This window comes from Plasmodium gonderi (genome assembly GCF_002157705.1).
Source record: "Plasmodium gonderi DNA, contig: Chr06, whole genome shotgun sequence".
NCBI classification, from domain to species: domain Eukaryota; phylum Apicomplexa; class Aconoidasida; order Haemosporida; family Plasmodiidae; genus Plasmodium; species Plasmodium gonderi.
The window spans coordinates 49,004-74,907 of NW_021628931.1; the positions used below are offsets into that span (position 1 = coordinate 49,004).

The window sequence follows — 25,904 nt, forward strand, 5'->3', positions numbered from 1 at the left end:
TCATTTTCATTATATACATTGGTAGTTAAATCCAGATATGGTAGTGTCATAAATTGCGTTTACGACTTGGTAGTTTTAATAATGTTACTGCCGAAGAGTTCATACTTGGTGTTCTTTCTCCTCCTCTAATGAAAAAAATATATATGTATATATATACATACTTAATATAAGAGCAATTCCCCAAGCATATATTTACATATTTATTCTGCAACTGTTTTAGTATTAACCATTAGCCTATTTATTAAAAATGACACTTCATCAAATACATATTTGTAAGATCTAATATGAAACTAATCTATTTTACCTCATTCTGCTATTTAATCTAAATATAAGTTATAGCAAAAATATATATATGTATATACAAACAAATCTTCGTAAAAGTAAAGCATGGATTACATTCAAGACATTGAACCATTTTGCAATATTAAAAAAAGTTATTATTCTCGTCTTGTTTCAAGGCAGGCTAGGTACTTAGACCTAGTGTGACATTTATAATATATGCATTCTTTAAGAGCCATTCCCAAAGAAATCTAAGCTCAATATATATTTTTATTAATTACTTTCACTTAAAATGTTCTTTTTATATCATATATATTAACATTGTGTAATATATATACATTTTTTTTCTTCTTTACCCGTTCACTCCACGTATGTAATTCACAATATTGTCTTATAAAAAAGGCTTTATAGTGGAACTACCCTGAATCATATGAACAAAAGCGAAATTTTAGAACGAAAAAGAATTTCTAAAGGAATATCAAATAAAATGTTTTATAAAGTCCATTTTATCGCCAAAACGACGCAATCTATTTGTTATTATGATACAAAATGTACTATTCAAAAGTTCTCAAAATAATTTTGAAAAAATTATGTAAATGGTGATTTCCTTTTTATGTTTTCGTAATAAGACAAATTTAAATAACATAATTCAGGAAAAAAATACACTGAATTTTAAGTTACATAAACTAATGTTCCCCGTTCATCTGCGCTAGTTGCTTCACTCTCAAGCATGAATACATTAAGGAGGGCTATACCACGACTTAAATGTCTAGAAAGTAAGGAGATTTTATAATTAATTCGGTGCTTATTTCAAATTACTGTCTATTCATACAATGGTTAATATATTTTTTGAATATGCCATTGAAAGTTTCATTTACTTAGAATTGTAAAAATTTAATCATATATTATACTACAAAAAATGCATTTAAGGATTCATTTTTCTTTTTCTTTTCTTTTTTCTATTCCTTCTTAAGAACAAAGAAGTGGTATAATAATACACGTATTTCTGTTTAAAACATATTAACAAAGAAGTAATCGAGTTAAATGTTAATAAGGGGTGGAGACATGTATTTTTAACATGTTTATAAAAAGGTATTAAACAATTTTTTTTGGTTTACAAAAACGCTTTGTCATTTTTCTGCACAAAGCAATTTTAAATAATATATTTTTTTATTTTTTAAAAAAAAAAAGTAAATCGAACATGTTCTATTTTTATAAATATTTTTACAAAGCATTTAAATTTCCAAAATTTTTGTAATACATACCAAGAAGCATCTCCTTTGAGCATACTTTCATATTTGTATACACTAAGATTGTGGTTACATTTTGTTACAAATATAGAGCAACACCTTATTTCTCCTAATGCTTTACAACCACCACATTTGGCACTATTAATATTGGGCTAAGTCCAAAACATCATTGTGTGCAGCCGGTAATATATACTACCCAATAAAATATAGAAAAAGAAAAAAAAACTGTTCTAACGAAAACTTTCAGACGTGCTGTATAAAAATATAATTTCTCCCTAATTTAAAAAACCTTGACGTCAATTTATATATATTAATCACACTAACAAATATTCAAAGAATAGAAGAAAAGAAAAAAGAGTTACGGCACTACAATTTATATGTACAAAGTAGACTGAAAAGAACATACAAGCTTCGTAAAATTCAAATATCTCAATAGAAAGTACTTCACAAAATTATTATTTAAAGTAAAATTTATAATAAAAAAGAAACTCTTTTTATTCTTCTTTCTATTTATAATAAAAGAACACTAAAAAATATGCTTACATTTTTTCTCATTCTTTTTCTTTCTTTTTTTTTTTTATATTATAATGTATATTATATTTATATCTTCGTAAATTTCTCTCCTCCAACCCTTTTTAGTAATAAGCTGTTCCTATAAAACAATCATAACACCCAAATATAATACTCAAACTATTTATGTTTACATTATATAATGTACAATTTATATATATATTTATAATACCTCATTTTTGTACTAATTTTGGATACATTGAACTGATAAATTTTTCATATATTTTTTTTTTTTTTTTTTTTTTTTTACATTATATAAATGCTCTGAGCTAAATAGAATTATTTATCCTTCTGAGCATACTAACACTAACATGCAAATTTAAATAATTTTTTATGCGGGTAAAATAATTAATATAACAAAAAAAAATCGGAAAATACGCGAAATACATTTTGTACGCTAGTTTTTATCTTAATTATTATATAGTTTTTTCATAATTTTTTTTTTTTTTTTTCCTTTTTAACATTTTATAAATGGACGTAAAATAAATTATTCTGTGTTATATTTTTTTTTAACTATTTCTTCTTTTTTTGTTTATCCCCAAAAGTAAAATGTTAAATAAAACTATCCACAATTGTGTATATAATATTATGTTAGTGTTGCATAAAAAAAAAAAAATTTTTTTTTTCAATATTTTATCTCTATCCTAATCGTAGTAAAAATAATTTATTATTTTATTTTTTTTTTAAAAAATAAAAAGAACGCACCGCGGTATATTTTATTACAATTTTGGAGAACTCATTAATATCGAAAATGAATGAAAGAAATTTATATATAAGTGATTAATATATATATATATATGAAAAAACATTGAATACATAAAAATAGGAGAAAGTTTTATATTTGTGCAGATGAATTTAGAAAGTTCTTTTATAGTTAGCACTTACGAATTTTCAATATTGACATTTTGTCAAACAGGGGAACCACACTAAAGTATTCTCCATTTAAAAAAAAATTTTTTTTTTCTGTAACTTTTTTATTTATGGGTAAAGCTTTGCAAAAAAATTACTTTTAGAATGAGAAAAAATTTTTCAGTTTTGTGCCATACACATATATGTATAAATATATTTTTTTTATTATTCCACATGCATACGACATTGTATAAATGCAAATTTTTATTTAGTTAAAGTTTAATGGGTATATAATAAATAAATTAGGACATAAAATAATTTTATAATTGTAAAAAAATAAAAAATATATTTTATAGTAAAAATGTATAACATAGGAATTGCAACTCCAAAATTAACAGTTACATTTATATACGTATAATAAATTATACGATTTTTTCTTTTTTTTTTGTGTTACTATACTGTACATGCTAAGGATATATACACAAATTCAATATGATGGAAAAAACCAGTAGAAGCACATTTTTTTCGAATATTTTTGCCATTACCCTATTAGTGTGGACATCGAACTACACCAATGAGGTACACTTATATTAACACATACACTAATTTTTGCATCTTTCTATGTTCTGTTTCTATGATGTATATATATGCTGCTTTTATATACTGTTTTTTTTTTTTTTTTTTTTTTTTTTTTTTTTTTTTTTTTTTTTTTTTTTTTTTTTTTTTTTTTTTTTTTTTTTTTTTTTTTTTTTTTTTTTTTGCCTCCTTCTCCACAGTATATCATTTCGCGTAAAAATTTTATTAATATTAATAAAATTCATATTTGTCATTAACGTATGCATAATTTTCTCATCATCCTTTTAGCGAATTTGTTATGATGGACAATTCAGTAAAGAAATGAATCTAATAAGCAAGTATGTAGATGGAAGAAAGAGCAGAATATTAGGCCAAAGGAAATATCCAAGTAATCGAAAAAATCAAGCATTTTTGAAAGAAAAAATAAGTGATCTAATTGGTAGTAATGATACAGATTCTGTAAACAGTAATTATTTTTCAATGGATGAAAGTTCGAATTCAGTTAATACATTTAACTCAGATAATGCTTCTGATATAGGTAATAATAATGATGATACTATGTCTCTGTATAGTGTGGATTCTTTAAATACAGCAGAAGCCTCAGAACGAAATAATGATGATACTATGTCTATGTATAGTGTTGATTCCTTAAATACAGCAGATGCCTCAGAAGGAAATAATGATGATACTATGTCTGTGTTTAGTGTGGATTCATTAAATGAAAGAAATCCCTCGGAAGGGAGTATTTCTGACACTGCATCTTTGTATAGCGTGGATTCAATAAATGATGCAGATAACTCCAAAGGAAGTACGCAGAAAAATAGCAATGCTTCAAATACAAATACTTTAAAAATGAAGGATCGATTTAAAAGGTCTAATTATGATGCAAATTCTATGTTAAGTGTAGATTCCTTGAACACAACAGATCTTACAGATGGCAGTGTTTCTGACAGTGCATCTGTGTTTAGCGTGGATTCATTAAATGATGCAGATAACTCCAAAGGAAGTACGCAGAAAAATAGCAATGCTTCAAATACAAATACTTTAAAAGTGAAGGATCGATTTAAAAAGCCAAATAATGATACTAAATCTATGTCAAGTATAGATTCCTTGAACACAAGAGATCTCACAGATGGCAGTGTTTCTGACAGTGCATCTTTGATTAGCGTGGATTCATTAAATGATACAGATTCCTCTAAAGGAAGTACGCAGAAAAATAGTAATGCTTCAAGTACAACTACTTTAAAAATGAAGAATCTCTTTAAAAAGGCAAATCGTGATACTAAATCCATGTCAAGTATAGATTCCTTGAACACAACAGATCTTTCAAACGATAGTGTTTCTAATAGTGACTCTTCTAGTGCAAAATCGTTTAGGACGAAGGATTATTCTATTAATACCTTAGATTCTAGTAATACAAACAGTACAGGCTATGATGATTCAATTAGTAGCAGTAGGAGACGACATAATAAAAGAAAAAATCGTTATGATAGTTACAACACAAGTGAATTATACATGGATAAAGGAAAATTAGAGCATGGTACCTTATATTCCTCAACAGTACCACTTCCGCTAGTGAAACAATCTTATGAAATAGCAGAATTCTCTAATAGTGGTAGGAGAAAAGGTCTAGTTGGATTTTTTAAAAAATTGGATAAAAGTTATGAAAAACAGTTTATAAAACTTTTAACAGACGATTATAAACGTGTTGAAGTAGGTCAAAGTAAATCTATGAAAAAAGCAAAGTTATACGCAAAGATTCTTTCACCAGTGGTAGCTAGCGCAACACTTATTATGTGGTTAATCATGTGTGGATTTGCAACCTCAACTATTTATGCAGGAGGTGTGCTCTACCTTGCAGCAGCATCATATGTTTATAGAAAATACAAAAGGAGTGTGAGTAAGTGTGATCACATTGCGCGAAGTATTCCCTGTCCTAGTAGAAGGGCAATTTCTTACTAGGTCCCGAAAAAAAAAGTAAGCAAAGAAGCAAAGAAGGAATGAAGCAAGAAACCCTCAACTTATGCAACATTTTAGCAAAATATCCTCTGTGTCATTGGTACACTGTTCTTATACCAAGAGCTTTTTTTGTTTTGAATAAAAAAATTTACATATTTACATAATATGTATCACAAAAAAAGACCTCTTTTTTGTATATATCACTGTAGTAACAATTTTTAGACCCCTTTTTGTATATATTTTTTTTTTTTTTTTTTAAAAAAAAACTATGAATATTATATTATAATATACTATATTCTATATTTTTTACTACGGCATATTATCATCATTTTAGCCTTAACTAAGTTTATATATAAATTGTTAATTCTTCATAGTTATTCTGTCAATTAGTGGATTCCATTTTTAATGATTTGTTCCTTTTACCTATTTTATTTTATTTTTTTTTTTTTTTCTGTAAAATGATGTAAAAAACGATTAACGTTTCTGTATACAAAAGTTGGTTTACATAATTAATATATTCCAATTTATTCTGTTGAATTTTTATTTATTTTACGACCTTTACCTAGCGCTTTTTTTTTTTTTTTTTTTTTTTCTCATCAAAATGTGATAATTTTTGTTTTTCGTAAAAACTAATTAGTAGTAACTTTATATTCACACATTCTCCATATCTGATTATCTTCATAACGTAAAAATATATTTGAACGCACATGTATGCATATTTAGGTATATATGTATATATTATGCATATATGAGAAACTTTAATTAGAACAGCTCTGTTGATAGAGCATATCTATCGATAAAAATGTAAAAATATTTTTGCTTTTTTTTTTTTTTTTTTTTTTTATTCCAACATTTATGTGGTATTTTTACCTTCCTTTTGATAATCGTATATACTATTTTGGTTCTCCCATATTTTTTTTGCAATTATATATAAGGATGTGCCCCGTTCTTTATATCATTTTTGTAAATATATTAAGTTAGTAATGCTTACACATAGGGAAGTATCACAAAGTAGACATCACACAAAAGTGCATTTATCATAACTGTTTCATCTACAACTTTTTAACTACTCAAATTGTTGCAACTATCATAATATCCTATATTTTCATAATCCAAGATTGAACAGGAAAAAAATTTTACATACTAATATAATCACTAAAAAATGAATAACCATTCTGAATAAGGCATATATACTTCCCCACCTATAATATATTATTATTACCATTTTAACCACTACATTTGTTACTATATCCAAATTTAAATATTCATATATTTGTGATTTCCCCTTTTCTGTATAGACATATGCACGTATTAACATTTTCTTTCAGCAACACATTCTACAGTGAGGTAAAATTTACAATAGAGTCTGCCTTATGATATAGTAGGAGATATATATTAAAAAATAAGTACATGTCACATTCCTCCGTACGTTTCCCATTGTTGTAATTTCAACTTTCCATGGTTTTACATTAACTCCACCACTTGTGTTACTTCTAAACGAGTATCATTATTAAAGTATTCAACTATATAGCTAATTATTTATGTAACAAAAAATGAATATTTTATCATCACCATATATCATCCCATATAAAAGTCCATGTTCATCAATTCAAATTCAAAACGTAGACTGATTGCATCAGTATAATAGATTAGGAACATCTTCTTTTACAATATTGGATGTGTAAACCGATAATAAGATAAATCCACTTCATCTTAACTAGTGAGGGGTTTATATCCAACTAGATATACTAAAAATTTTAATCTCATAAAAAAATTATAAACCATTATGAGTAAAAAGCTAAAACCTGCATTTCGAAAATATTTTCTAATCCTAACGCAAAAGACATATCAGCTTTTCCCTTCGAAGTGCTAGGAATTTTTCCTACTAAATGCTAACAAAAAAAATTAGATAATTGGGTTGGAACCTTCTAGCATTAAATAAGTGATTATAGTATCTTTGTAAAGATGAAACGAAAAATGAAAGACCAAAATGAAAGACAAAAATGAAGGACAAAAATGAAGGACAAAAATGAAAGACAAAAATGAAGGACAAAAATGAAGGACAAAAATGAAAGACAAAAATGAAAGACAAAAATGAAAGATAAAAAAATTATTTTCCAAAAAAAACAAAAACCTTGTTACGTCCTACTAGTACCGAAATAACCAAATTAAACAGATGTGTACTGCTCATGTAGAATGTTCAAAACAAACAATTGTGACAAAACGAGGAAAACAGAAATAGACCTTGGAAGTATTACCATTCTGCCGTATATCAATGTAAAACACAGGTTCAATAAATGATGCGATAAATTCTTTAGGGGATATACACATATATATATGTGTAAATATGTACATATATATCCATACATGTATGTTAAGCTTAAACCGTTGAGGCCCTGGTTCATTATAGAGAAGTTATACGAGATAGGGAAAAAAAAAAAAAAAAAAAAAAAAGGAATTATAACTAATAAAAGCCTTTCATTTCTTCTTTTCACTTTTTGATTTCATAATTTTCTCAATTATATAGAAAGATAAAAGATATGAGAGGCCTTTAAATTTAGACACTCATCTCCCAAAAGAATAGTGTCTAAAATGAGTGCGTTCTTCATATAACATATATACCTTATTAATCATGTATCCATCTTTATGTTGCAATAATTTAAACACACAAAACAGAATTTACGTCCAAATAGTATATAAGAAATTTCTCTTTTCTCATAATTAGCAATCATTAAAAATATTCTTACTCAGTTGGCTAAAAAATTATCTAAATAGTTTAATTAAAAGAACAATAGACATGCTTTACAAGCCTTATACAGCTTTTTTACATGTGCAATGGTGAAAAATGAAAAAAAATATTGTACTGTACATGCATATATATATATATATATATATATATATATATATATATATATATATATATATACATACATACATGTATATATTCACATATACCCATAAATATAATAAAAATGTATTTACAATGGAACATTTTAACATATGGGAAAGAAAGAAAAAAAGAAATCGGGCTAAAATGGCAAAAGTGGAAAAAAGGAAGTGTACAAAAAAAAGACAACTAAACAAGCACAAAAAAAAAAAAAAAATTAAAATAAAATAAAATGAAAAAAGGACTCTCGAATGCTGATAATGTGTTCTAGAAAAAATACAAAAAAACGTTAATTAGAGCGAAAATTAAAGAGAAAAACAAAGCCAAAATCAAAACGAAAACTAACAAATAAAATGTACAGGAGAGGGAAAAATACTAACTAAAAAAAGAAAAATATTGCTATAACATGTGGGGACTTATACACACCTACACTCTCTTCACTTCATTTTCTCAGTGTATGAAAAACGCACACAAATATGCATATTATTTTCAATGTTCCATATAATAATTAGATCAAGCTATTTCATTCTTTCCGCTGTATTAAATGATTCTTTAACTTATATGTCATTCTTCATCTTATCGAGAAAAAATACGACTCTACCTTATATAAAATTAGTATCTTGAAATTTCTTAAAAAAACTTTTCTTTTCTGGTTTATTTTTGTTTTCGTTTTTTTTATTTTTTCCCTTACTATCTTTATCCTTATTATCAAGTTTATCATCAGAAATATCTTCTGTTAAATCAAGTGAGCTAAAATTTAGATTAGTTAAGTAACCATAATTCATAAGTGATTCATAATTTGAATCATCATATTCTACAAAGTCATCTTCTTCATCTTCTATCTCTTTTAATTCAGAAAAATAATATTCATCTGGGAAATCAGGCAAATGCTTTCCATGACGAGTTTTTTTAATAGGACCCACATGTTTGGATTCTTTCCAGAATTTTTTTATTTCTTCCATTCTCACATCTGGTTCTACTTCTACAACATGTATATTATGTGTTTTTACCTCTTCGGATTTTTTTTGAGAATTTTTTGATTTTGTTTCTGAATTTTTCTTTTTAGAAGTATTAGAACTCTTGTTTTCAACATCTAATTTAACATTTCCTCCCATTAACACTCTCCTGATTTGATTCTGTTCTATCACGGTATTCTTGCATTCATCCTAAAAAGGTTGCCAAGAAATGTATTTATGATGAAGGGAAAACTGTATTCATAACCATACACATGCACATGTACATTGTGTTTGAGGAAGATTATGAAAATACTCTCGCCTTCCGTTCATCCTCTTTTATGCAGATTGATTGATACAATGACATTTCTCATATTTTAAAAACAAAATATGTATTCCATTCGTAGAGCTTGAAAAAAAAAGAGAAAAAAAAAAAAAAATCTTAATGCTTCATAAATCTCATTACTTCACAAAAATGTCTCATAAATGTTGAATTCTAACAGTAAGTATGGTATATGTCTATGCATGCATGTATGTGTTCTTACTTTACTGTAACTGTTTAGTGTGCAAAATAATAATGGAAGAAAGAGTGCCTTTTTAAAAGAGAAAAAAACATTCTTTTTCTCCTTTACTGATGTCCTTTTACTTAGTGCGGCCATTCCTAAGGTAGACAAATGTTGAAAGATAATATAAAGGTTTTTTGCAAATGAAAAGTGGTAAGTGTATGCATATATACATGTTCTATGTATATGCTATGTATATGTATTGTATTTATAGTGTTTTCTTTTTCTTCATTTCCCAATCTCGTGCTTCAAATATATAAAAGTGAGATAAGGAAAAATCTTTCAATTAGGTATATTTACTATTATTGCATTCACAACTTAAAAATACGAAGGGGATGATATGATGGAGTAAAAGGTACTTCAAAAATATTTTTCAAAATATAATTTTTCTTAATTTGATGAAAAATGTTTTTAAGCCAAATAATACATTGTTTTATTTATTTATTTATTTTTTTTTTTTTTTCTTCTTTTTGATTGTTTGTTTTTTTAATAAAAACATAAATAAAATAAAATAATAAAAGTAATAACAATAAAAGTAATAATAAAAAAAATAATGATAAAAATAATAATAATAAAAATAATGATAAAAAAAATAATAAAAATAATAATAAAAATAATAATAAAATAAAAAAATAAATTAAATAAAGAATATTTTAATGCTTGTTAGACATGCATTATACGACACAGCATGCATGTCGAAAAGTAAAGATCCTAATAGAACAAAACCTAACTTAAAATTTTCTATGATCTAACAGACATATAATTATATGCCAAAATGAACGATAAGGACCTCTATATTTAAAGCTTTGCATATAAAACAATTAACCAATGATTGATTATTATATAAATTCTCTAAAAATAAGAGAAATCATAAAATATGAAAATTCTTTATCCGGGGGGTTATTTTTAAGTAATCACAGGTAAAATATATAAATAACATATGCAACGCATATATATATATATATATATGTCATAAAAAAATACATTTTTAAGTAGTGCATCAATATACCAGTTGAGGATAATTCTACAGTTCATTCATTCCTTTTTAAGGCAAATAAATATGACTTGTTGCTTTTCCTTAAACTTAATATAAACAGTATTTTTTTTTTTTTTTTTTTTTTTTTTTTTGCATGTATTTGTCGTATTAACTTAATGCACAACTGTTGCAAGGTATAATATCACTGAAGCAAAAATACGGTTGTATATTGTAGTTTCAAATTATTCATGCTTACAACAAAAGTTTTTATTTTTTTAAAAAAAAAAAAATAATAATTTCTTTACGTTAAGAATTAAATATCATTTCACAATATAATAAAATGATAAAAAAAATTAGAAAAAAAAAAAAGTAAATTCCTATATAGATGTATATAGAAAAAAATAGTGACTTATTGGCTATAAGTGGAAAAATTTGTAAAAACTTACACTACAATAAAAAGGCATATTCAGATATTTCTTTCTTTATTTATTTATTTGTTTATTCATTCATTTCTTTTTTTTTTTTTGTTTTTGTTTTTGTTTTTTTTTCCCCCCATTTCTCTATTTGTTCATTTCTTTATTTCTTTCTTTTTTTTTTTTTTTTCAAATTTCATGTATTAACCGGGGACACTCTGCATGCATGCTTTACATTGATTCCATATAATTCGTACTACATAATGGAAACTTGTCATGTTCTAAAATATATTCCCATAAGTAAAAGTAAAAATAAGAAAATTTATTCATTTTTGCATTTCCTTTTATCACCAAAAAAAGCTGTGCAAATTTCAATACCAAATTCCGCATTAAGGAAAAAGAACGTATATTGAGATAAATTCTAGATATGTAAATAGGATCGGTTCACATGAGTAAATTGTTGTATCATTACAAGACTTCAGGAAGAGACAGGTGTATTTTTTTTCATAAGTGAATGCATACATATATATATGTACTCGCGTATGTATATTTATATACATACACTTTCCAGCTAAACATTTGATTCCTATATGAAAAAATCTACTGCATTTGACCTACCCCCCTTTAATCGCAATTATTATAGCACTATGATATGAGAAAAAAAAATATTCTAATAACTTTTTTCAAATCACATGGTTCTCTTTTGAATAACTTTTAAGATGTAAAAAAAAACCCTCTAATTTTACCACCTTGTATACTATGAAAAAGATATCTTAGATTCAATGAATAAATTATTCCTCATTCTAAGTGTACAAGAAGAACTTCTTAAAATAAAAAATAACATATAATATAAACAAAAATTCTACATTCTAGTAACGGAATGCTTATATATGGAACATATTTTTTTTTTTTTTTTTTTTTTGACATTTCTACAGACAACTAAGCTTCATATACTTTTGGTACTACATTTTTCCCTCTATCAACTATGACACGTAGTTTTCAAAGAGAATTGATCATACAATATGTATGAGTGTGTGACTTGTAAATTTTTCAAAATTTTATCAACTTCCTTATTGGTTAGTATAATGTAATATTGGAACTTTGAACATCACAAATACAGTAGAGGGGAAGGATAAATAAAATCGAAATAAATACAATTTAGTCAATTTTTTTATTCTAATTCGTTACATTGCATTTGTGGAAGTGCAACATATCTTTTAGTGCTATTTCCATATAAATAATGCGAAAGTTCACCCTTTTCAATTTTTGCACTTTTCCATCATACGATAAATCGAAGTTTCCATCATATTTTTTTTTTTTTTTTTTTTGTTGTTGTTACTTGCAGTGTATCGTTTGTTCCAAGATTCAACTGTGATTTCTCTAAAACACAGTAAGTAGGTAGTTTTTTCATTTTATAAAAATTTATCCATATTTACTTATAATTTCTCCTCAGCAGAGTAGTTCAATTATTATTCTCTCCCCCTCAAGACATTTTTATTTTATTATAATTACACAGAAAAAGTATTCAAATCGTTGTAGTAGTATCCAATAATTAATAAACCGCTTTAGTGTTCTTATATGAGTAATTACTTCTCTTATTTATGTATATACACCTGTAACAAAACTGTTAGAGGTCAGAGAACTTCCTCTAAAAACCAGGTATGTTCTTTTGTTTTTTTCAAATATTACTCAAACATGTACAGGATCTGTAATTTGATACCTATGTAATATAATGTAGCCGTTATTGGTTCATAATTCGGTGCATTCTACAAAAAATTTTTAAAAATAAAAAAACATAAATTAACAAGTTTGTCTGCAAAATAATTCGATGGGTGTTTTTGTATGTATAAAGGAATACATATCACGGTGGAACAACCATATAATTGCAAGCATTAGTAGTAAGTGGAACTTCTCAAGCCATACCTCTCATTTCTTCTTATTATAAGCATCACACACGTTTGATAGTACCCAATTGTTACAGTGCCATGATGACAGGCGAAGTAATAGTCGAAGGTACTTTGAACCATTTTATAGTTCCTCCTTTTTTGATCCAGACGTCTCAGTTTTAAATAAAAATTAAGAAATGTTAATGTCTCATTAGTAAGCCAAACATTTCGTTCAATATAAAATTAAATGTAAGAAAACGTGTAAATATCTGCACACGGATAATATGAAAAGTTCTATCTAGTGCAACCGAAAAATGGGAATAATGTAGAGTAAAAAAATAAATAACTAAAATAAAATAAAACAGATCACAGCATAACAGATCACAGCATAACAGATCACAGCATAACAGATCACAGCATAACAGATCACAGCATAATAGATCACAGCATAATAGATCACAGCATAACAAATCATAGCATAACAGATCACAGCATAACAGATCACAGCATAACAGATCACAGCATAACAGATCACAGCATAACAGATCACAGCATAATAGATCACAGCATAATAGATCACAGCATAATAGATCACAGCATAACAAATCATAGCATAACAGATCACAGCATAACAATCACAGCAAAACAAATCAAATGAAAGCAAAACAAAATAAATATAAGTACTGTTCTAATTAGGTAGAACAAAAATACTGTACCCTTTTTCACTTGGTCTTTTTTTTTTTTTTTCATTACCAAAACGGTAGCAATAAAAACCATGTTGTTATTTCGAATGAATAGCAATTCATTTTTTATGTGTATTCCAAAAGGAAATAACAAAAATAATAAATCACAATAGGTAAAAAAAAGAATTCCTCGTGTAATTATACCCCCTCCCCATAATAAATAAGCTTGTCTTAAGAGAGATGCCGATTAGAAAAATTTTCATTCCTTTAATAATGATATGTGCAAGTATAATTTTATTATTCAGCAAAATGAAATTAATTTTCTCTCATTTGCCTTTTTTTTTTTTTTTTTTTTATACAATACTAACTTTTTTTTTATATGAACTAATAGTAAATATTATGTACAGAATAACATGTTTTTCCTCTTTATTTGTCCATTTTCTAGAGATGCACAAGTGGTACACATTATTGTTCACTTCAGAAAAAGAGTTAAATAGTAAGACAATGGCCTTTTAAAAAAATAAAAAAGCATTCAGTAATATAAAATTTAATACCTTTTTTTTTTTTTTTTTTTTTTTTTAAATTGGCTTTATGTTCTATGTTTCTACATTAAAAAAAAATTAAAATTAAGGATGAGCAACAAAATAACATGATTAAAATTTTTTATTCTGTGAAAACGTAAATTAGTAATTATTTTCTCTTATCCGAAGTTATAAAATTTCAGAGTCCATAATTTTTTCCGTCTACTATTTATTACTCAATCCTAATAATGGATTGATAATAAAATAGTTACGCTAAAAAGTATGTCTAAATTTTCTTTCAACCTAAATTAAAATGAACACAGCCATATAAGAATTTATATACGACATTAAATTAAAAAAAAAAAAAAAAAAACTTGGAAGGCAACTTTACTCTCTCCTTTTCATTTAAATAGCATAAACAATATCTAAATATGTTTTTCCGCTTTTTTGTTACTTTATTTTTTTTTCCCCCCAATATTCTGGTATATAACAAAAAAGAGAACAACTTTTATTTCCTTATCAAAGCACTACAATAGTTTCGACATGGTATTTCTTTAAAAGGAAAAATCTTTTAATCATCGTTTAGAAGAATTTTACAGAATTATATCACCTATTTTTATTACATTATTTAACGTTTTCCTTAATATTAATTTTAATTAACGATATTACATTTTTTTTTTTTTTTTTTTTTTTATTATTTAATAAGAATTTTCAACTTGGTTGAAGGGAAAATTCTAATTAAGCTAAATGAACATTCATGTAATGCTTTGAAATGCGGAAAAACAGATTAAAAAAAAAAAAAAATCTTTACAAAATCACATGTGATGAATGTCACGACAAAGGGATGAAACATAATAATAAAAATATTTTTGCGTAAAATACATAAAAGTTTAACAAGTTAAAGCATTTTTTTTTTTTTTTTTTTTTTCATACAACACCACTGTGCCCCAGAATCTTCTCCTCATGACAGGACTGTGAGATTTTTTTTTTTTTTTTTCACTTAAAATTTACCTGAATATCGAATTAGAGAAATATCGTTGATTCGATGGAAAATCGAACATGTCATGTTAAATATTCCTTAAATGGAGTGTGACCCTCAAAATTTTTACACTGCGCAGAATTATAAAAGCGAGGGGGAATGGGGGATGGGGTGATTTTTAGCGATACAATGCATATTGTTCATATATATGTATAAATACAATATAGGTAAGTAAAAGACACGATAATTCACTCATGCTGACAAACCGTGGTTGAAATTTTGCCACCATTTACTCAAAATTTCCACCACGTCTTAGTGTATAATGTTTTATAATCGCTGCACTATTTATTCAAATGATAAATATTTTAAGGGACATGATATTTTGCAACATCGTAAGGAATAATCTTCTTTTGTAAATTTATATATATATATATATATACACTTCAAATGGAACACACTCATCCAAATGGATTCACCCCAAATTGATTACACACATGAAATGGAGGAAATAAATTATTCCACTTTTTATGCACGAATTTTATAATTTCTGCGTAAAACAGTTTCTCCTATTTTGATGTAAACAATTTAAATAATCCTTTTTCATAATATGCGACAATTTAATTGCAATGATAAATAATTTTATAATAAATTAAAAAAAGGTTAATTTTTAGATCATTCGTTAAGGAGAGACGCATTTGTAGAAGCAACTTCATATGCTTTATAACACGGTCAATCAAATTTTTATCATTTTATAGACACATTCACATCACCGTTATCACCGTTTTAATATTTTCAAAAAAAACTTATGTTTCTCTGTGTGTGTGTGTGTGTAATATGCATGGCGTGTACATACACGTTTATATGTGTGGTATGTGAAAAAGGGAGATTTTTTTTTGTCAGTTGGCTTTTATGCACAACACCAATTTTTATAAAGGTGTATGAATATTCAATACTATCGAAAGACAAACAGAAAAGGGGAATATAATTATAAAAGCTATGAAAAAATTGGAAAAAAAAAATTTTACTTTTAAAGGAACGTAGAAAAAGGTTTTGTACAATTTTATTACGTATAATTTTATTACATATAATTTTATTATACACAATATTATTACATACAATTTTATTATACACAATATTATTACATACAATTTTATTATACACAATATTATTACATACAATTTTATTATACACAATTTTATTACATACAATTTTATTACATACGATTTATTATAATTTTATTTTATTTTTTTACTTCAACAATGCAGTGCTTAATTACTCCACACTTTTAACATCGCACTTAATATAACTAGAATGACATAAAACTATTAATTCAAAAAAAAAAAAAAGAAAACATCAAAATAACACAACTGTGTGTGTACATAGACGTGGAATGAAAATTTTATAAAACATTACTAACACTTATTTGGTTAGCATATATTTCATCATACAATTTCTTAATACTTTATATTTATCTTTTTTCATCCCACCGCTTCCCTCCCCACCTAATTTTTTCTAGTAATAAAGCTTTATTATAATTTATAAGTATATATATATATATACTACTATTCCAATTTTAATTAATAAAATAGTAATTCTAATTTTTTACTTTCAACATGAACAAATAGTGGGCATATTTTACTAACACTTTTATTTGTGAAAAGGAAAAATAAAAAAAATCTAATAATTTCATTTTTTAGAAATGCTTTTCTTTTTACTTTCCACTTTCTAATTGCACAAAAAACTTTACCTTTTATTTTAGTAGTTTTGCGTGAATATATTATTTTTCGTAGGTATTATATTTTATTGTAATGCATAGTAGGTATGTATATATATATATATATTATATATATATATAAATATGTACCTCCTGTAAACCCCCCTCTTCTCACTATTTTATTGCTCATATTTTCGACAAAAAAAAAAAAATATATTTTTTTTTTCCTCAAAATTTTTGATCCTTTAAAAACCGCCAACACACCACCTTTATTAGTCAACCAATGCACATGGTAACATAAACATTTCTGATAATTGCAACATATTACCCCTTTTGGGTAACCCCTAAAATGTGTATCATAGAAAATAATGTTTAGTTATTTCATCATACATTGCATAAATATATAACGCACATATGATATTATATATATATATATATATATATATATATATAATTTGCAGATACATATAATATGTATAAAGCATGTGACTCTTAACTTATTTATATAGCTATTTCTCTACCTACCTATTTATTCATTCATTAGGTGTATAATTAATACATGCATTTAAAAAAAAAATTGAATTTTAAAATTTTGCTCTTTCCCCCTGTGTACACTTTTTTTTCATTATCAAAAAAAAGAAAAAAAAAAAATAGGGATCTTTTCTAACCCCTTTCATCATATTTCTTTCACCCAAACGACACCTGCACCCCGTATTCAATGGAATAAGTGGTATAAAAATATACATAAAATATAAAAAAATACACTAAAATGCATCAATAAAAAAAAAAAAAATATATATATATATATATATATATGATACATATACATATATGCAATTTACATGCGTTAGCGTGTGAAACGCGGAACTAATATTTTTTTGTGCATTTCAAATTTTTTTTTTTTTTTTTAGTTTTTATTTAATCCATTTATACACTTTTATGTATATATTTATAAAAAAAAAAAAAATACCATTTTTATTTTTATTACCTCTTTATTATTTATTATTTTATTTTAATTATTATTATTTTTTTTTTTATTATTATATAAAATACATCTATCTAAAAAATGTGAAATCTCTAAGAAAAATTTATTCTAAATAAAAAAATTTATAAAAGGTTTTTTACCTAAAACATATTCATTATTTACATATTTATTTATCACCACATCTAATAGGAATACTTAGTTTAGCATAAATGAAAAAAACATATTAAGCTCATTTCCTAATCTTAAAAAAATTTTATTTATTTATACACATAATTTTTCGAATCCAAAAACTTGAAAAGCAGCTTAGGATTTATTAGGAAATTAGAAAAACTGCGAAAATGAAGCATTACAAAGCCTTTCTTTTTACCTTCCTTGTATGGGCCTGGGAAAGCACAAAAAATGTAAGATCAGCAAAATTTTCGCTAAAAAAAATGTTTACGTAGTGATACGAATGTTTACGCAGTGATGATATTTTTACCTGCACTGAAATACTCTTCAACTTTCATTATATTCCCACGTCACACAATTTTTTTATCTCCATAATATTTGCTCCTATTTATGTATTTCCATTTATGCTCTATTTCGTAATCTCCTTTTTGTATCCTATTTTTTAATGCACATGAAAATATTTTTTATTCTAATAGCACCTGACACGTCAAGCATTACATGAGTGCACAATTTTAAATTACATACCATTTTTGTGTAGTTTTTACATTTTTTACACATTGAACACATTTGCCCATTTCGACCCTTTTCGACCCATTTCGACCACTTTGATCACCTTTTTTATAGGGTGGCCTGAGCAACCTCAATGGAGCAGATATTGTAGTGCAAAAGGAATTAGGACCTATTGCTGGAAGAATGTTACTTGAATATGATCGTCTGTACAATGATGATGCCAGTAGCGTATACACGAGCAGCACTAATACTAAGAGAGCTTTTGGAAATGATTTCACAAGTGTCTTAGATACAAGTGTTGATGATTTGAAAAGTGTAGCATCAACTGAAAGGATGAGTATGGATGCTAGTACTGCTGATTCTATTTTTGATGAAACTGATAAAGAATCATCAAAAATGGACGAATCTATGTCAGATATGTATGATGATGGTAGCAATGCCACTCTTGATTCTGCTGCTACATTGATGAGCAAAAGGGCAGATGCAGCAAGGAAATTCAAGAGCCATTTAAGCAATTCTGAAAAGAATAAAAGAAATACAAATATCGATTTGTCATATGATGACTTAATTGCTGAAAGACTAAAGGAAGTTAGTCAAAAGGAGAAGGCTTTGAGAAAAGAATTGTTAGATGAATCATCTATTGATTTAAAAGATGTTGGAAAGAGTTTGAAGAAATATTACAAGGAACGTGAAATGGAAAGTATGGATGATGTCACATCAGATTTCAATCTTGATGAAGAATTAAATGATAAAATAAAAGAACTTAGCACAAGGGAACAAGAAGCACTTAAAGATGTATTAAATGGATTCAGCAAAAATAAAAAATCCAAAGGTAAAGGAAAGCATGTTGGTGATTTCTCTGGATATCTTTTAAACTACAAAAAATCACACAGAGATGATTCCAATTTTGAAATTAATCAAAATGAAAGATTATTAAAAAGAATGAAAGAATTCAGCTCAAAGGATAGAGAAGCCATGAGAAGAATTTTAAAAAGAATCAGAGGAGCTAGCAAAAATGGTAGCATGGAAGACATAGAAAGAGAATTAAAATCCCTTTTAAATACCATCAAAAAGAAGAAAAACAGCGATTCTGATGAAAATATTGATGCACTTGTAAATGCCATAGGTGAATCTGTATTTGCAGATGAAAATTCCTCCAAAAAAATCAAAGATACAAAATTGGCAAAACTTTATGGTTCCAAGGAAAGAGGAAGAAAATCATTGGGAGACCTTAGATCTTACATTGATGAAAATATGGATGATGAACATGCAGAAGTTGCTCACATGTTAGTTAACAAAATCGAAAAATACAAACATAAAATGGCCAAATTGCAATCAAGAAGCAAGAACGAATCCAAATTCATGAAAATGAGACACAATCTCAAACTTAAAAAGATCCTCTTGTACGTTCCATTAATCTCTCTCATAACAAGTGTCCTCTTAGCTGGCCTACTTTACTACTATTGGGCAGGTCCATTAACAGTATCTGCAATATTCTTCATTGGTTTATTCAGTTTCATTGCTGGAACTACTGTATCTTATGGTGTTTTGGGAAAAGCATTGTTCAATTCCTCACTTAAAATCATAGACTTTTTGTTGGGTGGTCATGAAGAATTAGATACTGATCACTACTTAGTGAAGAGAAGAAAATACAAGAAATTTTAAGCAAACGAATCAAGCATAATATATACATATTCATACATGTACAATACCATGCAAAACATACGTGTAAAGTATACTTTTTAGCGTGTTGCACTAAATAGCAAGAAGTTATATATATGGTAATGTAAATATAGCAAGGTTTTTGATGATGCAAGTTTCTTGTTTGCTATAATTTGCCAAAAAATTAACTGTATATTAGTGCGCGCAAAAAAAAAACCCTTACCACACCTGTGTTTTTCCCCCTGTAATCACGATACATGTATGCTACATTCAGGCACACGGAATAAAGAAAAAAAAAAAGGAGAAAAAAAAAGAAGAAAAAAAAAGAAGAAAAAAAAAGAAGAAAAAAAAATTCCTTTTTACAAACAACATGAATCCATCTTAATGGGGGAAAAAAAAAATGCAGTGAAATATATAAAATTGGGTGATGTTTTCAAAAGTTCTACCATATTATCACTACACATCCACTGAGCAAAAACTGTACAATACATGAGTGTATTTTATACATTTATACATGTTTTTTAAAACTCAAATTTATATATATTCACATTTTTTTTATATTTATATATAGATCGTCTGATTTTTACGACATAAAAAAAAAAAATTCTTTCAACATAATTTTTTTTTTTTTTTTAAATTATGACACCATATATTATTACGTTTTACCAATTGCATTCATTTTTGTAACATATAAAATTTTATTTGCATAATTTTTTATGAAAAAAATCTATTGTCTCAATAGATCTAGTGACAATTCAAAGAAAAAAAAAAAAAAAAAAGAATAAAGAGGAGCTATAACGATCTAGCTATATATATATATATATATGTATATATTTTATGTATGGAACAGGGATTGGGTATCATTTGTTTAAAGAAATTTTATTCATTCCCAGCCTATGTTTAGATACATATAATATATGCTTTTATTGCGTTCGTACTTTTTGATGCTTTCATATAAATGTACCATATTATATATATATATATATATATATATATATATATTACACATTTTTTTTTATTTTTTTTATATTCATCCAAAGAACCCATAAAAAAACACCAACACAAACCTTCACACATTTTAACATAAACATTTTTTGAGAGTTCACATAATAAAAAGGTACCATTACTTCGAACATCAATAAGTGTGTATGATGCATTTGGAATAAACAAATCCTCTCGTTCCAATGTGTGTGTGTGTAATTATCACGTCTTCTCCTTGAGAAAAAAAAAAAGGAGCGGACAGATATATAGTGTGTGCTAGGGCATTTTAGAGGTTTATCACTTTTTCACATATGTCGTATATATATGTTAGGCTCATTTTTTTTTTTTTTTTGCAATTTTTTCCAGTTTAACTCCATTTCTGCCATTTACAGGAGTTATGGCCATTTTCTTCAATTTTCCATTTTTTTGTGATGGATTTAAAGGAAAAATGAAAAGCTCGTTCCTACTTATGAACAATTTTAAATTCGATTCTATCAACAAGCTGTTAAGACCTTTTTCTCTCTCAAAATTCCCACTTCCCCCAATCCCACTTGGAATATTCATTTTTGTTTCCAAAAATTTATAACATCCTGCCATCCCTACTAACGGACATGTATATACATAAGTGGGAGAGAGATACATACAATTTTTTTATCTATATTCTCATCCCTAGAACTTTGTAAAATCGAATATACTTTCATCAGAATATGCATTTTTCCTAGCCAATTTTAATGATATAAAAAGAAAAAAATAAATAAAAATTCTCAACGTTTAGTATCGTAGGACTAAAGGGAATTTATAAAAAAGGGATATTATATATAGCATACACTTATGGATGCATAAAAAGTATAAACAATTTATCCACAAAATTTTGTATAACAACGTTTTTTCACATTTTCACATTTTCACATTTTCACATTTTTGCCTTTTTTTTTTCATCTTAACAAACCATTAAATATTTTAATAAACCAACCCCCCCTCCCTATCTCTCCCTAAGATTGCCATAAAAAAGTAGGCAATTCTTGTGGGAGTTCATAAATTTCATGTTTGGTGAGTTGGAGAAAAACTTATAATACTATTACATCCTTTAGTTTTCTTTATTAAAAAAAAAAAAAGGGAAGAAAAACTGAGCACTTCTTTGGATAAGAAGAAACAAATTGAGGCTAAAAAGTTGAGGAAAAAACTGACAAAAAAGTTGATAAAAACAAAACAAAAATTCACGTGAAAAAGGAGAACCTTAAAATGCATATAATTTTATGAAAAAGAGAGACGGAATGGATGCAGGAGGAACGAATAAAATGTAGTCCCCGAATATTTGCTAACATAATTGTGCCCATATTATAAGATACAAAAAAAAAAAAAAAAAAAATTGATAGATGAATAGATCGAAAGAAAGGAGGGAGAGCGGAAACTATTCATTCGTGCAATCCCATAAAGTGTATATGATATATTCTCAGACAACGCAGAAAAGACATGTATATAAACAAACATTGGTACACCTACCAACCTTTCCAATATCTACTACCAAATGATATGCACACACAATCAATCATGTGTATATATATATATATATATATATATATATATATATATATATATATATATGCTTCTTCCCCCCTTCGCCTTTCTTTATATGAACACAAGGGAACCCAAAATAAGGTAAAACTTCTGAGGGAAATTTTAATTTCTCTAGTTTTAGATAATCTGAATAGGATGTGTTACTACTTTTCTTTTTATGTGCTCATAAACCTGTAAAAATATAAGGAAGTTCCACTTGCTAAGACATTCATTTTGGATGGCTTAAGATACTTATGATATTCTTTTTTTTTTTTTTTTTTTTTTTTTCGAGAGGTGTAAAAAAAAATGTGTTCATATAATATTGATTTTATTCTTCATACATATTTTTTTTGCCATGAAAGAAAAAAATAAAATAATAAAATAAATTAAAATAAAATAAAAAAAAATAACTATGAAAAGTATCCGAAGCGTTGTGATCCTTCAAAAGGGGTATTGGTTAGTATCATACATCTCCTCTTGCAGAACCTCAAATTTAAGAGTAACAGATGCATCCATTTTTTTTCTACTTGTTCCATTCTTTTCCTCCACTTATCTAATTTTTCAAATAAGAATTTTATAAAAACTTCATACTCAACTGGATTATCATTAATAAAATAATGAATTTTACTAAATTCTTGTTTTTCAATTTTCATTATTTCCTCTTTTATAATATAATAGATCTTATACCATAACATCACTTTAAAATCTTTGGAAATATTGTAACTCAAAGCGTGACCCTCAAAAAATTTCCATATATATTCTTCTCTATAAAAGTATTTTTTCCTTATATATGCATGAACATTATTCCACACATTATACATTTCATCAACACTAATCACACCAGATAAACCTTTAATCTTTTTAAATAATTCTTCCTCTTCTATGTCTTCCCAATCATCTAAATCGGACGTAACAACTGTGTCTGTTTTTTCTTTTGACACAGTTTCAGTATGTCCATTATCTACTTCACTCTTGATATTCTTATTATGTATATTTTTTGTATAAAATGAATCCCTTAATTTTTTTAGCTCTTTAAAAAATTCTTTTTTCTTCTTTTTTTTTTCCTTTTTTTTTTTAACCGTAAGACTAATTTCTTTATTCTTAATCTTTTTCGTTTTGAATAAGCTCTTTTTAATTTTAAATAAAAGTTCAGACAAATTCCTATTTTTAACAGTATTCACTAAGTACCTACATGCATGCCTATGTTCAAATCCATTTTCCTCTTTACGATCCAGCTGGTAACACCATATGTATATGGTTAAGAAGTAATAATTGTAGATTATATAGGAGAGTGTATAAATATGTTGATCGATAAGGGGGAAAAAAAAAAAAAAAAAAAAAACGAAAAAATAACTTGACAAAATAAATCCAATTTCAACATTTTTTACCTGGATATAGAAAAATAGCAGAACAAAAAGTACTACATTAAATAGTTTAGAAAATAAAATCTTTAGAACATTTTTTCTCTTATTTTCTTCTCCTTTTTCATAAGTTTCTTGAAAATGTTTTAAATTTCTTTCATTCTTTAATTGAATTATCTTCAATGGAAAGAAAAACTGTCTTTTGTACATTTTCACAATGTGAGTTCTAGATTTAAAAACGCATCAAAAAACGGATGTAACATGTTAGCAAAAAAAAAAAAAAAAAAAAAAAAAAAAACTATAATTATGCGTTAAAATTAGTGTTATGAAAAAAAATATAAGAAAAAGAAAAAAAAGTATCACAACATCAAGTATTCTAGTGCTGGAGACATTTATATATGCGCATATGTTTTAAAATGTTTATTCATATGCAAGTAACATGTATATATTATATATGCTTACCCATTTATGCATAGAACAACCCTAGAGCATTATTTGCACGATAAATAAAAATAAGAAAATAAGAAACACACGTAAATTGAATTTCGAACTAGCATAGACAAAATAGAAGTTAAAATTTGTACACAAAAAATGTCTAAAAAAAAAAGAGCAAATAAACTGACAAACAAATTGGCAAACAAATTGGCAGACAATCTGGCAAACAAACTCGCAAACAAATTGGCAAACAAATTGGCAAACAAATTGGCAGACAAACTGGCAAACACCACGTGGTTGGAGGATCCAAATATAGATTATTTCAAACCCAATACATAATTGTTCCTTTTTATTTTATTCTGTGTTTTATAATTTCTCTTCCTATTTTGTGGAGATTTTACTACCCTAATTTTGAATTTCTACGTTTTTATGTTAAATGTTTGGGTTGCAGTTAGGTATGTTTTAAATTATTTTTCTTTTATTTTATCAAATGTTGTCGCCTTCTATTTATTATTTTATTTCTGCTTTACCTCTTCTTTTCTTTTCTTTTCTTTTCTATTTTTTTTTTTTTTTTTTTTTTTTTTTTTGAACTAACCCTCAAGAACAGTAAACATTCGTTGGTAATGTTTTTTTTCATTCTTCGAACCTTTCGGAGGTAGTATGCATGCGTGGTCAAACCAAAAATATATGTATATATGCATGTATATATATATATGTATGCATATATAAATCCATATTTAGGTTGAGCAACTCGTTGCTTCCGCTTATTGTTTATTATAAATTTTTAGATTATTTCTTTTATAGAAAAAAAAAAAAAAAAAAAAAAAAAAAAAAAGTGTTTTTCTAGCCCCAACCTACTGTTGCAATATATTATTTATTCTAATATTGTAGATTTTTTCGTTTTAAAAAAAAAAAAAAAAAAAATTGACCCCCAACATACAATTAACGCATATTTAATATTACCAGATTGTATATTTTTTTTTTTTTCCTTTTCGAAAAAAGAAATAAAATAAAATAAAAAATATATAAATAAAATAAAAATGTAACGTCGTTGAATTCATCCAGAATACACTTCCCTCTCCTCCTCAGTGATATCAGTTTTGTCAATGCTTAGTTTATGAACTCCATAATTGTGAGAGGTTGTAAATTTAGCGCTTCTTCATGTATAAACCAATATATATAAATAT

General features: G+C 26.1%; 4 protein-coding genes across 4 annotated transcripts; 2 read left to right on the forward strand and 2 right to left on the reverse strand.

Moving 5' to 3' along the window:
• Nucleotides 1-3,440: 3,440 nt before the first annotated feature.
• On the forward strand, nt 3,441-5,486 carry PGO_060060 (Plasmodium exported protein, unknown function; the record flags this gene model as incomplete). Its single annotated transcript, XM_028686650.1, has 2 exons — nt 3,441-3,527; nt 3,813-5,486. 2 exons carry the CDS (start codon nt 3,441-3,443, stop codon nt 5,484-5,486), a joined length of 1,761 nt encoding a protein of 586 aa, XP_028542451.1.
• Nucleotides 5,487-8,972: 3,486 nt separating this feature from the next.
• Nucleotides 8,973-9,690, reverse strand: PGO_060070 (hypothetical protein; the record flags this gene model as incomplete). Its single annotated transcript, XM_028686651.1, has 2 exons — nt 8,973-9,536; nt 9,640-9,690. 2 exons carry the CDS (start codon nt 9,688-9,690, stop codon nt 8,973-8,975), a joined length of 615 nt encoding a protein of 204 aa, XP_028542452.1.
• Nucleotides 9,691-18,381: 8,691 nt separating this feature from the next.
• Nucleotides 18,382-20,386, forward strand: PGO_060080 (Plasmodium exported protein, unknown function; the record flags this gene model as incomplete). Its single annotated transcript, XM_028686652.1, has 2 exons — nt 18,382-18,444; nt 18,836-20,386. 2 exons carry the CDS (start codon nt 18,382-18,384, stop codon nt 20,384-20,386), a joined length of 1,614 nt encoding a protein of 537 aa, XP_028542453.1.
• Nucleotides 20,387-23,331: 2,945 nt separating this feature from the next.
• PGO_060090 (Phist protein) lies at nt 23,332-24,492 on the reverse strand (the record flags this gene model as incomplete). The annotated part of the gene is made up of 2 exons (XM_028686653.1): nt 23,332-24,141; nt 24,310-24,492. 2 exons carry the CDS (start codon nt 24,490-24,492, stop codon nt 23,332-23,334), a joined length of 993 nt encoding a protein of 330 aa, XP_028542454.1.
• Between the last annotated feature and the right edge of the window lie 1,412 nt (nt 24,493-25,904).